Source organism: Babylonia areolata, chromosome 4 (assembly GCF_041734735.1).
Source record: "Babylonia areolata isolate BAREFJ2019XMU chromosome 4, ASM4173473v1, whole genome shotgun sequence".
In the NCBI taxonomy this organism is placed as follows: domain Eukaryota; kingdom Metazoa; phylum Mollusca; class Gastropoda; order Neogastropoda; family Buccinidae; genus Babylonia; species Babylonia areolata.
This window is the reverse complement of record NC_134879.1, coordinates 6,808,749-6,821,578: the sequence shown is the minus strand read 5'-3', so window position 1 is coordinate 6,821,578 and position 12,830 is coordinate 6,808,749. Positions and strand designations below refer to the sequence as shown.

The 12,830-nt window shown below is 44.0% G+C and overlaps 1 protein-coding gene across 3 annotated transcripts in view; it reads left to right on the top strand.

Moving 5' to 3' along the window:
* LOC143280810 (uncharacterized) overlaps positions 1-12,830 on the top strand; it is a 231,135-nt gene that overhangs the window by 139,769 nt on the left and 78,536 nt on the right. For all 3 annotated transcript variants that reach the window (XM_076585503.1, XM_076585501.1, XM_076585502.1), the window contains exons 35-38: positions 1,953-2,062; positions 2,326-2,457; positions 5,905-5,954; positions 9,899-10,018. In XM_076585503.1, the coding sequence (XP_076441618.1) occupies positions 1,953-2,062; positions 2,326-2,457; positions 5,905-5,954; positions 9,899-10,018 (412 nt within the window). The remainder of the gene's footprint in view (positions 1-1,952; positions 2,063-2,325; positions 2,458-5,904; positions 5,955-9,898; positions 10,019-12,830) is intronic.

The following is a 12,830-nucleotide window of genomic DNA, read 5'->3' as shown; positions in this document are numbered from 1 at the left end:
GGGTTACACACAGACACTTGATTGCAGCATTTGATACTCAAAGTTAATTCAAAACAAAGAAATAAATGGTGTTGCAGAAATTCGCCTGTGGCCGGTATGTCTGTACCTGTGGTTGGCAGTGTTGTATGAAAAATAAAATAATAAAAATAAGACAACCATAATAATGGTAGTAAAACCAGTTTCCCTAATCATTCTTAAATATTCCGATATGCCATACTAAACTTTAACCATTTAATCATTTATCAATCCCATGCATGGGAACCACTTCCGTTCAAATTTATTATTGCCCATTTCCATTCTATATTTTCAGTGCGGTAGTTGTATTGTACTTCCTTCACGAATACTGAAATTGTTGGTCTGAATTTATTGATTCTACATTTGTAAATTTAAAAAATAGCCCATAATATAATAAGGTCCAGAACTTCGTCTGTTTTTGTTTTGTTATCAGTTCCAAACAATACAAGTTCAGTATTGAAGGATAATCTCTCACACACTTGGCACTTACCTATCAATAGTTGTTCCAGCTCTAACAGTAAGTTTGTATATAGCTGCAGTCCCACAGATATTGGTGAATAGTATCTTTTTCGTTATTACAAACGTTGCATTGTTCGCTATCTGTTAATCCCATTCTTTTAAGAAAACTATTTGTGACTAAGACTTTTGAGCAACTTCTGATTTGGAACCATTTTGATTCGATTTCTTTCGTTTTCTTAATCAACTCTAAAGCAGTTTTCCAATCTGTTACAATATCCAGTTTCCTCTCCCAGTTAACCAACATACACTTCTATTTTTTCAAGCAAGTTATCGAGTAAAATATTCATATCAAAGTGTTGGGATACCTTTCCGTTAACTGCGACATAGGACTTTATATCCTTATAAAAAAAAGAAAGAAAAAAAGAGGCAACCCAGTTCCGTGTATATATATATATCCTTCCCAAATCCAAATCTTTCAGTACATTTTTCATGAACCCCCAAGTAATCGAATCAAAAGCTTTTTTTCAAAATCTTCTTTGTGAAACCCTTCATTAATAAAACGGACTACAAAATCCCCAAGAAAAATCCAGAAAAACTTAAGAAAATAACTGTCATTCCATCAGTTCCCGGAATTTTGTCATCATATTGTTTAATACTATTGATGCTTCTTCTTTAGTAATAATTCCCTCCAGTACCTCAGCTTTTTGTTCACTTAAATGTGGTAGATTTGTGACGTAATTACTTAAGTCAACCTCGTGTGTATGGCTGTCTTTATATAGTTCTTGGTAGAAGGACCTCGTTTCTTCTAAAGTTTCCTGTTTTTGTTAAGACCTGTCCATTGTTACAGGTGAAAAGAAATATTTTGTTAATTTTTCTCCTTGTGACGCCCATCTTGCCTTTGACGTAATGATGATCCCATCTAATTTTTTTTCTTATTCTAATTGTTTCTTCTTTTCCTCTAACTTATATGCTTCCTTTTCACTTCCATTACTATTTTTACTTTCGTCTGCAGTTCATGGTCCAGAGAAGCATTCAACCATAGAAAGAAAAAGCTCTTTATGAGCTCTTTACCTATGAATAGTATTAAAAAGGCAATGTCTTATCAATACAAATTATCGTTTAACATTTTTACGTGAAAGTTATTGTCGGTTGGTCATTTATTATATCATTGAATGTTTTTGAACCAACACTGACTCATTGAAAGCATTCACATGTTACTTCTGTGAAAGCGATTGTCGACAATGTTGCTTACTTTGCAGACAGAAAATACATCCGGCGTCCATTTTGTTGACTTACATGTTTTTGCTGTTTTTATATTGTATGTACTGTTTACATTTTGATAAAAAGCCTAATAATTATGCCAAAGTCAATAGAGAATTTTCGTTGTCTCTGTCTCTGTCTCTCATTCTCGATCTTTTTTGTCTCCACAAAATAAATACTATTTTACCAGGAAAGATGAATGAATTATGCTAACACAGGGAGAACGTTTCATCGGAGGAACACCACAGGAGAGCTCGGAGCTGACGTGTACAAAAGGCGTCCCGTGCCACTTCGTCGCCCAGACAGAAAAACTGCCTTCCGGGGGCTGGTTAGTGCACGTCCAAACACTCTTCTCGCAACCTATATGGATACTTTGGTTTAAACGAAATGTGTTAACTAAAGAACATGTACAACAAACACTAAGCAAAAAAAACAACAACAACAAAAAAGAAAACAACAACAACAACAAAAATGCACAGTGTAAAATGAATATATTATTGTAAAACCTGTTTTTCTTATAGTGCTAGAATATTTCTTTGAAATATCTTTCAAACGGTCTATCAAATAATGACACACTTGTGGTTTGTACAGTGCTGGCGTACGGACTCGGTCAGTAGGAGTGTACACGTTTGATTTTGATGAAGCGGACAGTACAACTTGCGTTGCTGATGTCCTCATCGACCCTTCCAACCTTGGTGGGAAAGACGCCTGTATATCGGTGGGGTGAGTGGAGAAGTCTTGTCGCCCGTGTTTAATGTGATGTAAAATAATGATGATAAGAACAATAATAATAATGATGATGATGATGAGACCAGTAATTATGTAAAATAAAGGCCGGTAGAAGATTTCTTGCCTGATGATACAGATATACAGGACGGGCGCAATAGCCGAGTGGTTAAAGCGTTGGACTTTTAATCTGAGGCTCCCGGGTCCGATTCTCCGATCTCCCAGGTCAACATAATTATGCGCAAACCCACTAGTGCCTGAACCCCCTTCGTGTGTATACGCACGCAGAAGATCAAATACGCACGTTAATGATCTTGTAATCAATGTCAGCGTTCAGTGGGTTATGGGAACAAATGCACACCCCCTAAAAAGGATTGTAGCTGCCCTCATGGCGGGGTAAATAAAAAAAATGATCATACACGAAAAGCGTTACATGTCCGCATGAATATTATGTGTGCGTGACTGAAACCTCTCAGTCGGCTCTACCCAGGTAGGCAAAGCACTTAGAGTTTCGTCTTCGACCGAGGATAGACGCTTGTCACACACTCCAGAAATCTGGGCAAGCCCAAAAGTCAGGAGACGTGGACTTTTAGGGTCGACACCGCGCAACACACACTCCCAAGAAGGACGCAGAAATCCGTGTACGATTTTACAACTTTTATTCACACGATCACACACATATGGGTACAGGACCTACTTCCTAAGCTATCCCCAAACCCAAACCCTCGCCCCCACCTAACTCCAAACCACCCCTCCTTAACCCACCTTTAACCCCCATCGGGACAAAATCAAGAAACGAAAGAAAAACGAACCAAACACATACACACTCGCACATTCACTGCACAAGCGGCAACGTTCATTTAACTCATCTGTCACTCGTTGACGGACTGAAAAATCCCTGCTCCAGGCTGCGAGTCGAACGCTAACCACAATCTCTCCCTCGACGTCCAGCTCACCCACAGAGCACCCCACCAGATGAGTCCGGGAGGTCGCGGCAAGCAGGGCAGGCTGCGGTCGAAGGTCGACGCCGAGGGACGATCTGGATCCCCAGGGTGCGACCCCAGGGTTTCGTGTCAGCGCTCGGCTCCTCAGGTGGAAGACCCCGAGGGGCGACCTCGGAGCTGGGACAGCAGAGCAGTCGATTTGCCGCTACTTGACAAACAAGCAAGCTGGGGACGGGGATAACCCCCTGTCAGTACCAGTCCATAACCGCATAACCCTATGCGCGTTGGGCGACCTAAGAAGCCACAGGTTGTGCTCTCATTCATCCAACAAGCACTCTAAGGCAAAATAATGAACAACCACTGTCATACACCAATCGCACGACAACATGCATGCCTGGAAGTGAGGGGTCCGGAACCTGCCAGGGTACCGGCCGTCGCCCTACTTATACGGTGGCACAGGTCAACCCAAGACTCGAACCCCAAACCTTGTGCCGCGCATCCTGAAGCACGCTCCCACAGCGCTACGCTGCCAGAATCGAAGGCCCAATCAAGGTAACCTCCCTTGCACAAGCAGACATGTTGGAACAGAACATTCAAAAAGGAAAAAATATGATAGCGTCAGCACATGGCTGCCAAAGCCATTCGGATCACAAGCAGAGCAATTAAAGTGAACAAATCAATACACAAACTCTTCCAGTGCTCGGTCCATACAGGGAGAGAACTCAGTAACCTATTATTGCCACAATAGCTTACACGGAAAACACTATCTTCTGACACGATGCTAACAGCGGCCACTTACGCAGGTTTAAGAACCTATCGAAACACAGTATTTCCCTCAACGTCTCCCTCACATTCCCGATACTAACATCAGCTTGTAAGCTTTACATATCCAACGTACACTCTGTCGAACAAATTACGGAGATTATACTATTCCCTCGCACTTCCTCACAAGTGTATTAATATAAACTCAAACCCGTAACTCACGGAATGATAATTATAACACTGGACCGTTACACGACAGTCTGTAACATCAGGTAATCGTAACAGTTTCATAAAGTGACCCCAGCCACTGTCCAACCCACAGACCTCCCCAAAGTGGAAAAGACAACTAAAGACACTCGAAACAGTTACCGCCTGACACAAGGTTACCTCACGACAGCTTGTGATGGGCGAAGGTGGTGACTTGGGTGGGACCTTCAGCCGGGCACTGCAGCCTCTGCTCACCGGCTTGCTAAAAATCAGGCAGAGGTTCTGGCTGGCCAAGAATTCCTCTCCATCAGCCTTCCGGGCCTCTGCCACAAGGTCCGCCCTCTCTGACGTCTCAGAGTCAAGTCACGCCTAATCACAGTCAGCTGCAGCCAGGTAAACGGCAGGTGAGCGCGAGTTCTGCACTTGGCACGCTAACCGGCCAAAACACACATTGCACGCACTGCACTGCAGTTGCAGTCATGCCAATGTGACAAGAGCCCTCTCGCTCCTACAGAGCGGTGTGTGCACGTGCTGCACAACTCTTACACAGGTAAAACGAGTGTGCATACACACGCTTTTACCAAACCAAGAACATGTCAGAAAACATGATCTAGAGAAACTGGGATTTGAACTCCCAACCATCGGAACTAACACCACTTTCACCGGCCACTGAGCCATACTAAATCGCTCGCACTTCCGCCTATACTTCCGCAGCAACGAAAGGTTGGGCTGATCCGTGACAACGCTACATAAGCATCCATATCATCAGCAGCAGCAGCATGCATCTTCAGTTATCCGTGTTTGGATGTTGCTGCGATACAGTACATACATGCATTGGGAACATGATGCGGGAAATGGAAATCCGTGTTCAGCAATTCCATCACCCCTTGCGAACAAAGCCCAGATATTGTAACGGATCCTGAACAGAGCATTCAATCAGAGAACATGCGGTGATGTATCGCTGAAAGATCAATGATTAGTGCTTCTTGATTCATCTGAAGGATATATGTCGTTACTGGTCTTCAGTCACCTGAAAACTTTGGCGTGGTTTGGGGGTTCCCGTCAGGCTGAGATACAGTCTTGATTATGATTACTACAAAAATGGAAAGGAAAGGATGAAAAAAAGCTGAATTCAGGAACATGATAACATTTTTTTTCTTGATAACATTGTGGACCGTCAAGGGTTCCACTTAAGAAGAGCCCCCCGCCCCCTCTCCGCTCTTTTCCCTCCACGGCCACCGAATTGACTGTGATCAACATTTATCAAAATTTATGCTTTGAGTAAGTGTGTATCACATATGAGTCACGAAGCCATTGCTTCTTTTGTTTCCTTTTTCTTTTTTGGCTTTTTTTCTTTGCTCTCAATATCACTTTCTCCCTTCTGTCTTCCAATCCAATCAACAGTATGTTTCTGAAACAAAAGTAGTCATTCTTCTGCTTTTCTTTCTTTTTTTTTCCTTATTAACTCATTACTTGCATGATTTATTGAATTGATTGATTAATTGGATGAATGAACAAACGTCTGTGGCAGATTGACAGGGGAAAAGAGATGCTTCCCAGTGTCAACGATCGACCCAGCACGTAAGGAAATATGTGTTATTTAAATCATCTTCAGTTGTATGTTGCTTGGATGTTTAACGTATTTATTTTACTCAAACAAAAACCCTGAAAAACGTCACCTGTGCTAGTCAGGCAACCAGGCTAATGTCGGAACGACGAGCTAGCCCTTCAACACCCAGCTTTCCCAAGCCCTGCAGCGATGGAGAAGTGGTAACTGGGACAGGCAGAGGATGCTGCTGGCAGTCCCTAGTCACGACTCTGCACGCAGGCGGCTGTGGGGTGATGGTCGTCCGCCGTAGACTGTGGCAGATGCGGCGCCCGTATCCTCCCACAGTGTCAGAGCAGCCCTTTTTAGGGAAAGCACTGCTCTCCCCACATGGGGAAGGGGAGATAAAAGGATCCCTAAAAAAAAGCCTGCCTCGCCCAGTAAACCGCACCTAATTGGACATCCAACACTAGCAGTCGAAAACAACAGCAGAAAAGAACCAGGAGTCATGCCCTGACTCTGGGTGCCTGGAATGTTCGCACCCTCTTAGACAGAGACGACAGATCAGAAAGACGCACAGCGCTCATTGCTAGAATGCTTGATCGCTACCACGTGGACATAGCAGCCCTGAGCGAAACCAGGTTTGCCGGTGAAACCCAGCTGGAGGAAGTTGGAGGAGGCTACACCTTCTACTGCATTGGGAAGCCAGATGGCACCCCAAGAACCTCAGCCGTGGGCTTTGCCATACGAACCAAACCTGCACGACAGCTTGACAGCCTTTCACATGGGATAAACGATAGGCTGGTGACCCTGCATCTGAAGCTGTCCAAGAATCGCTTCTCCACAGTCATCAGCTGCTATGCCCCGACGATGACCAACCCTGATGACATCAAAGAAGCCTTCTACGAGGAGCTCAGCCGCACCATTTCAGCGGTAGACAGAAAGGACAGGCTGATCATCCTTGGGGATTTCAATGCCCGCGGCGGCGTGGACTTCTCCTCATGGCCAAAAGCCCTAGGACAGCACGGCACTGGCAAGTGCAACTCCAACGGACTGCTTTTGCTCTCGCTGTGCGCGCAGCATGGACTGACCATCACCAACACCCTCTTCCAACAAGCGGACAAGTACAAGAACACATGGATGCACCCCCGCTCCAAGCAGTGGCACATGCTGGACTATGTGATTGTCCGGCAGAGGGACAGAGGTGATGTTTCCACTACACGCTGCATGAGAAGAGCAGTCTGTTGGTCGGACCATCGCCTGGTACGCAGCAAGATGAACATCAGACTTGCACGCAAGCTCCAACCAGCCAGGCAGAAACCCCCTAGGAAGCTGAACATCCACTGCCTCCCTATCACCAAAGACGTGCTGCAGCAGCAAATCCAAGCAGCTCTCCAAGAAATTCCCGCATCTACTGATGAAGAAGAGGTATGGAGCACCTTTAGAGATGCTGTGTACACAGCAGCAGCTGACACACTCGGCTTTGTACAGAGGAGCCACAAAGACTGGTTTGACGAGAACGACTCTGGAATCTCCAAGCTCCTGAACAAACTGCATATACGGCATCAGGATTACATTTCCGATAAAGACTGCCAGAGGAAGGAGAACCAGTTCTTGCAAACCAAGCAACTTGTACAGAAGAGGCTGCGTGAGATGAAGAACACCTGGTGGGAGAGAAAGTCCGAAGAGCTTCAGTCCGCTGCTGATGCTCATGACATGAAGACCTACCATGATGGTCTCCGAGCTTTGTATGGGCCGAGAGTCACAGGATCAACCCCTGTCCAAGCTTTGGACCAGACCACCCTCCTGACAGACAAGAAAGACATCCTTGCCCGCTGGGCAGAGCACTTCAACACCCTTCTCAACAGGGACTCGTCCGTCTCTGACGAGGCAATTGCAGCCCTCCCACAGCTACCAGTCAATGACTCACTAGCTGCCCCTCCCACCAAGGCTGAGACCTGGAAGGCCCTGAAGCTGACAACGTCAGGAAAAGCACCAGGAGTGGATGGAATCCAGTCTGACATCTACAAGTATGAAGGCGAGGTGCTGACAGACAAGCTGACCTGTTCCAGTCTATCTGGGAGAGAGGGGAGGTCCCCCAGGATTTCAAGGATGCTTCAATTGTCTGCATTTACAAACGGAAGGGAGACAAAACATCCTGCGATAACCACCGTGGAATCTCTCTCCTCTGCATCGCCAGCAAGATCTTCGCCCACATCACACTGAACAGACTGGTTGACCATGTCTCCAACACAGTCATCCCTGAAGCACAGTGTGGCTTCCGCTCAGGCAGGGGAACGTGTGACATGGTGTTTGCCGTACGCCATATGCAAGAGAAGTGCCGTGAGCAGAACAAGGAGCTCCACATGGTCTTTGTAGACCTGACTAAGGCCTTCGACACGGTGAACCGCCGTGGTCTGTGGAAGATCCTCCTAAAGTTCGGCTGCCCAGAGAGCCTAATCCAGCTGATTGCGTCATTCCACGATGGCATGCAGGCGAGAGTACAGGAAAATACTGACATGTCGGATCCGTTCCCTGTAGTAAATGGAGTGAAGGAGGGCTGCGTCCTGGTACCCACACTGTTCTCCATTCTCTTCTCTGCCATGCTGATTGACGCCTTCGAAGACTGTGACTGGGGTATCTACATTCATTTTCGCACAGATGGCAAACTTTTCAACTTGCGGCGACTCCATGCCAGGTCCAGGGTGTTTGAGGCACTGTTGAGAGAGTTCCTCTTCGCTGATGACTGCGCGCTTGCTGCACACACCCATGAGGACATGCAGTTCATTATGGACAGGTTCTCAACCTCCTGCAGGCGCTTTGGACTCACCATCAGCCTCAGCAAGACCGAGTCCATGTACCAACCGGCTAGCTCACAGAACGCCAGTGCCTCCCCCCACCTGCAATCAAGATCGATGACACAGAGATCAAGTCAGTCGACAAGTTTTGCTACCTGGGCAGCACCCTATGCAGCAACTGAGCCCTTGATGTAGAAGTGACGCTGCGCATCGCCAAGGCCAACTCCGCCTTTGGCAGACTCAACAACAGGCTGTGGAACAACAAAGACATCAGGCTCAGCACCAAAATCAAAACCGACAGGGCTGTTGTGCTGACCACCTTGTTGTACAGCTGTGAAACATGGACGACGTATCGCCGTCACATTCAACAACTTGAACAGTTTCACCAGAAATGCCTGCGAAAGATCCTCTGCATAAAGTGGCAAGACAGGGTCTCCAACCTCCAGGTCCTAGAGAGGAGCAGCCTGCCCAGCATCGAAAGCCTGCTGATCCAGTGCCAGCTACGCTGGACAGGACACGTTGTCCGCATGACAGACAGCAGGATCCCGAAGATCCTTTTGTATGGCCAGCTTGAGGAAGGCCACCGTGAACTTGGAAGACCCTGCCAGCGCTTCAAGGACATCTTGAAGACAAACCTCAAAGCCTGTGACATAGAAATCGCTTTCTGGGAAACTGATGCCCTTGACCTCTCTCGCTGGAGGATGCTGTGCTCTAGTGGCATAAAGACGTTTGAAAACAAGAGAACGCTGGCCATTAAGGAGAAGCGTGAGCGAAGGAAGCAGGGCTCAACTTCTGGAGACGTTTTCCCTTGCAACACCTGTGGAAAGTGCTGAGCATCCAGAATCGGCCTCTTCTTCCATATGAGGACACACACTGACAGATAAGCCTGCCTGTCTACTCTCCTGTCAGACCGACGGGAGACTCCATCATTAGAATAGAAATGCAATTTTAAATGTCCATGTTTTGACCCCGTGATGTGGAAGAAAATGTACACATGACCAGGCGAAAATGTGAACTTGCATCATGTTTGCTTTCCCTATCACTATTTTTGTTTGATCTTTTATTACTTTATTTTAGTAACGCTGACTTTCTAACTTGAAACTGTTATTGTTTTGTTGATCTCCAAACACGATATCTTTGTCGGTGCTTGTGCGATTGAATTATCGTTGAACCAATTCCAGATGATCCTTGCAGTTCAGTCCACTGTCAGAACGAAGGCGTGTGCATTCCTGATAGCTCCGCGGCACAGGGCTACATCTGCGCATGCCCTGTTCCCTACGGGGACTCGGCATGTAGCACAAGTGAGCTTCTCCATGTTTTAATATTGTTATTGTTCTTTTTTTCTTGTAGTTGTTGTTTTTTCTTTCCTCTTTAGTGATATAGTAACTGAGCGATGTGGAATGAGTATTCATTTGCGATGCCTGCAACGTTCTTCCGTTTTCATTCTGATAGTCCAGGGTAGATACAAAATTGGTCCAAATGTGTGCAATATAACCGTTCTTTTCACGATAAAATAGAATAAATCATACTGATCACGCTGATATAAAGTTTACCGCTGTAGGTGGGCGGGAACATGATTAGATTTTGATTTTGAATAATTATTTTTCACACATCTGCCCATGAGAGATCGCCATACAAAGAGTTGCAAGGCAAGAGCAAGCCAGTGTTACACAAGCGCGCGGTATCAGGGGTCGCCAGAGGAAAGCGTACAGCGCGGTACAGTACATGTGACTGGCTGCTGCCGCGCTGATGCTGTCCTATACCTCCGTTAGTAGGACACTGCAGCAGATGATAGATACAGTACAGAAAATAAGAGAACACTTTGGGATCAAAAGGAAACAAACATTTTCAGTTTCACGTACTTTATACTAAATTGATAGAAGACACAAATTCGCTTTTATGAATGTTTTCCAGTTTCTTACCAGTCGTGACATTTCGTAAAGAATGAAAACAGTATCATACTGACTGCAAAGGTGAATTTACGAAGGCAGCACGGGATCATTTAGTTCGTAAGTACAATTTTGTTGACATTCCACGCAATGCACAACTTGGATATACTTCGTGCTCTGCTTATTAACGAGTAGTATATAAATATCTAAATATGTGTTAACCATGTTAATCAGGTTTGTTTCAATGAACATTGTCGGAGCACTGTCCAGAAAATTAATTCAGAAAGCATGGAAGGCAGATCATGTCTTGATGTGAAAAGAACGGTATGAAATACATATTTTTCTTTGGAAATGAACTGGTATTTGCAAACGTGACTCACGAACCCTGGCACAGTAGACACGTCAGTTTACCGTGGGAAAGAAGATGCATCTGACTGGAGTATGAAGGTGGCAAAACGAAAGTGCATCAGATAGTCATGAAGAGCAAAGACTGCCTGAAAGATGAAAATGGGTCAGTCTCCAGAACCTTTTGGAAATGGGGGTCTCTCAGTCTTGATTCAATATAAACATGTGTTTACAATGATTATTCAAATGTTTCACATGTTATCAGGATTGCAATTGAATAGAGAAATGTCCGCAAAATTTTTGTGAGAATCTGTTTTGTCCTTGTGTCTTAAATGTGTTGAAAATTATCAAAAACATCCAAAATTTCGGCGCCATTTTGTGATATGACAATGTGTCTGAACATGAAGTGGTCAGAAACAAGCAAGTACAAACCTTATTAAAAATCCAGTACATACAGACCTGATCAATATTCATTTGTTGTTATAATAGAACATTGATCATCAATAAAAATTATATATTGAGTTCGAAATATTACGAAAAAACAACAACAACAAAAACAAAAACAAAAACAAAAAAACGCGTGACAGGCGTAAACAACCCGTTCCTCTTGACATGTTTTTAATTCATGCAAAGGCACATCTATCTTCGACAGCACATGTACTCATTTTCTGGTAAAAATGTCTATCAACTATTTAAATACAATCGACGTCGCATATTGATTTTCGGTTCCGCTTTTCTGTGTTACTTCGGTGCATGTGAACGTCCCCACAAAAAATATACATTCAAACAAAATTAGAACTGTTTTCAGATAAATCATGCAGATTCATCGCGGGAAAGCGTAAATTGGTTTGACAAACACCCTTCAATCGTGTGTGTTTGAACAGATTCAGAGAATGTGTCAGACAGCGTGTGAAATGTACATATTTTACACGGAAATCTCCGGTATGTTCATTCGCACCCAGTGGTTGATATATTGTTTGAAAATAAACTGCGCCTGTTAATTTCGTCGTTGCTATGGTTTCTTTATGTATTTTTCTCTCATCCGATTAAGTTTAGACACTATCACTATTTCGGACACATGGCGAGATGCAGTAATATTCGGATACTGGCGTAAGGTTTCGAACCAAGTCAACGCATGTAGTTCGATAAGACTGCTTTCAGTTGAAGACTTGTTGCATCAGAAGTTCCAAACAGCAAAGTTCAAAGTAGAAAATCACCCCCTTAAATTACCTTGATTCTGGCTTTTGCTGTCTGGTGAAGTTTTATCACGAAATGATGTATTATCAGTTCACGTGACAGACAAAGTGTGGAATGAAAAAAATCGGATCCGAAACACGTCAGTCCCTACTTGCTTATTGTTTTGCAGAATTTGATTAGAACAGCCACATTTTACATCACACAAGTTCTGAAAAATCAAACTATACATTGATTGTGAAAGTAATTTCTTAAAATTAATTAAGTTTGAAGCATTTCACGTTTAGTAGTGCTTGAGATGAAGTCTGTAATCATTCAGATTTGTTCACTGTGAGGATAAAGATAATCAGTTTTCTGTTGATTGATCGAATAAAAAGATACAAAGAATCCGGTGTTTTTATAACAATTCTTCAGATAAAGAGGATAACTTTTGTCAAGTGATATTAATTATACTATTCCCATTTCATAAGAAGATGAACAGTAGTACTTTTAACAGTTAGACACTGGGGAGAATTGATGTGAAAATGGAGTGCCTGCTGTGTTTCTGAAAAAAATAAAATCATCCAGGGTGGGGAAGTTAGTTTAGGTATTTTGGGTTCCATATTACATATGTCATAAGGTTTTAGGTAATCATTAATAAAATACATAATTTTGCACTGACTTTGTTTGATTTCATTGCATGGGT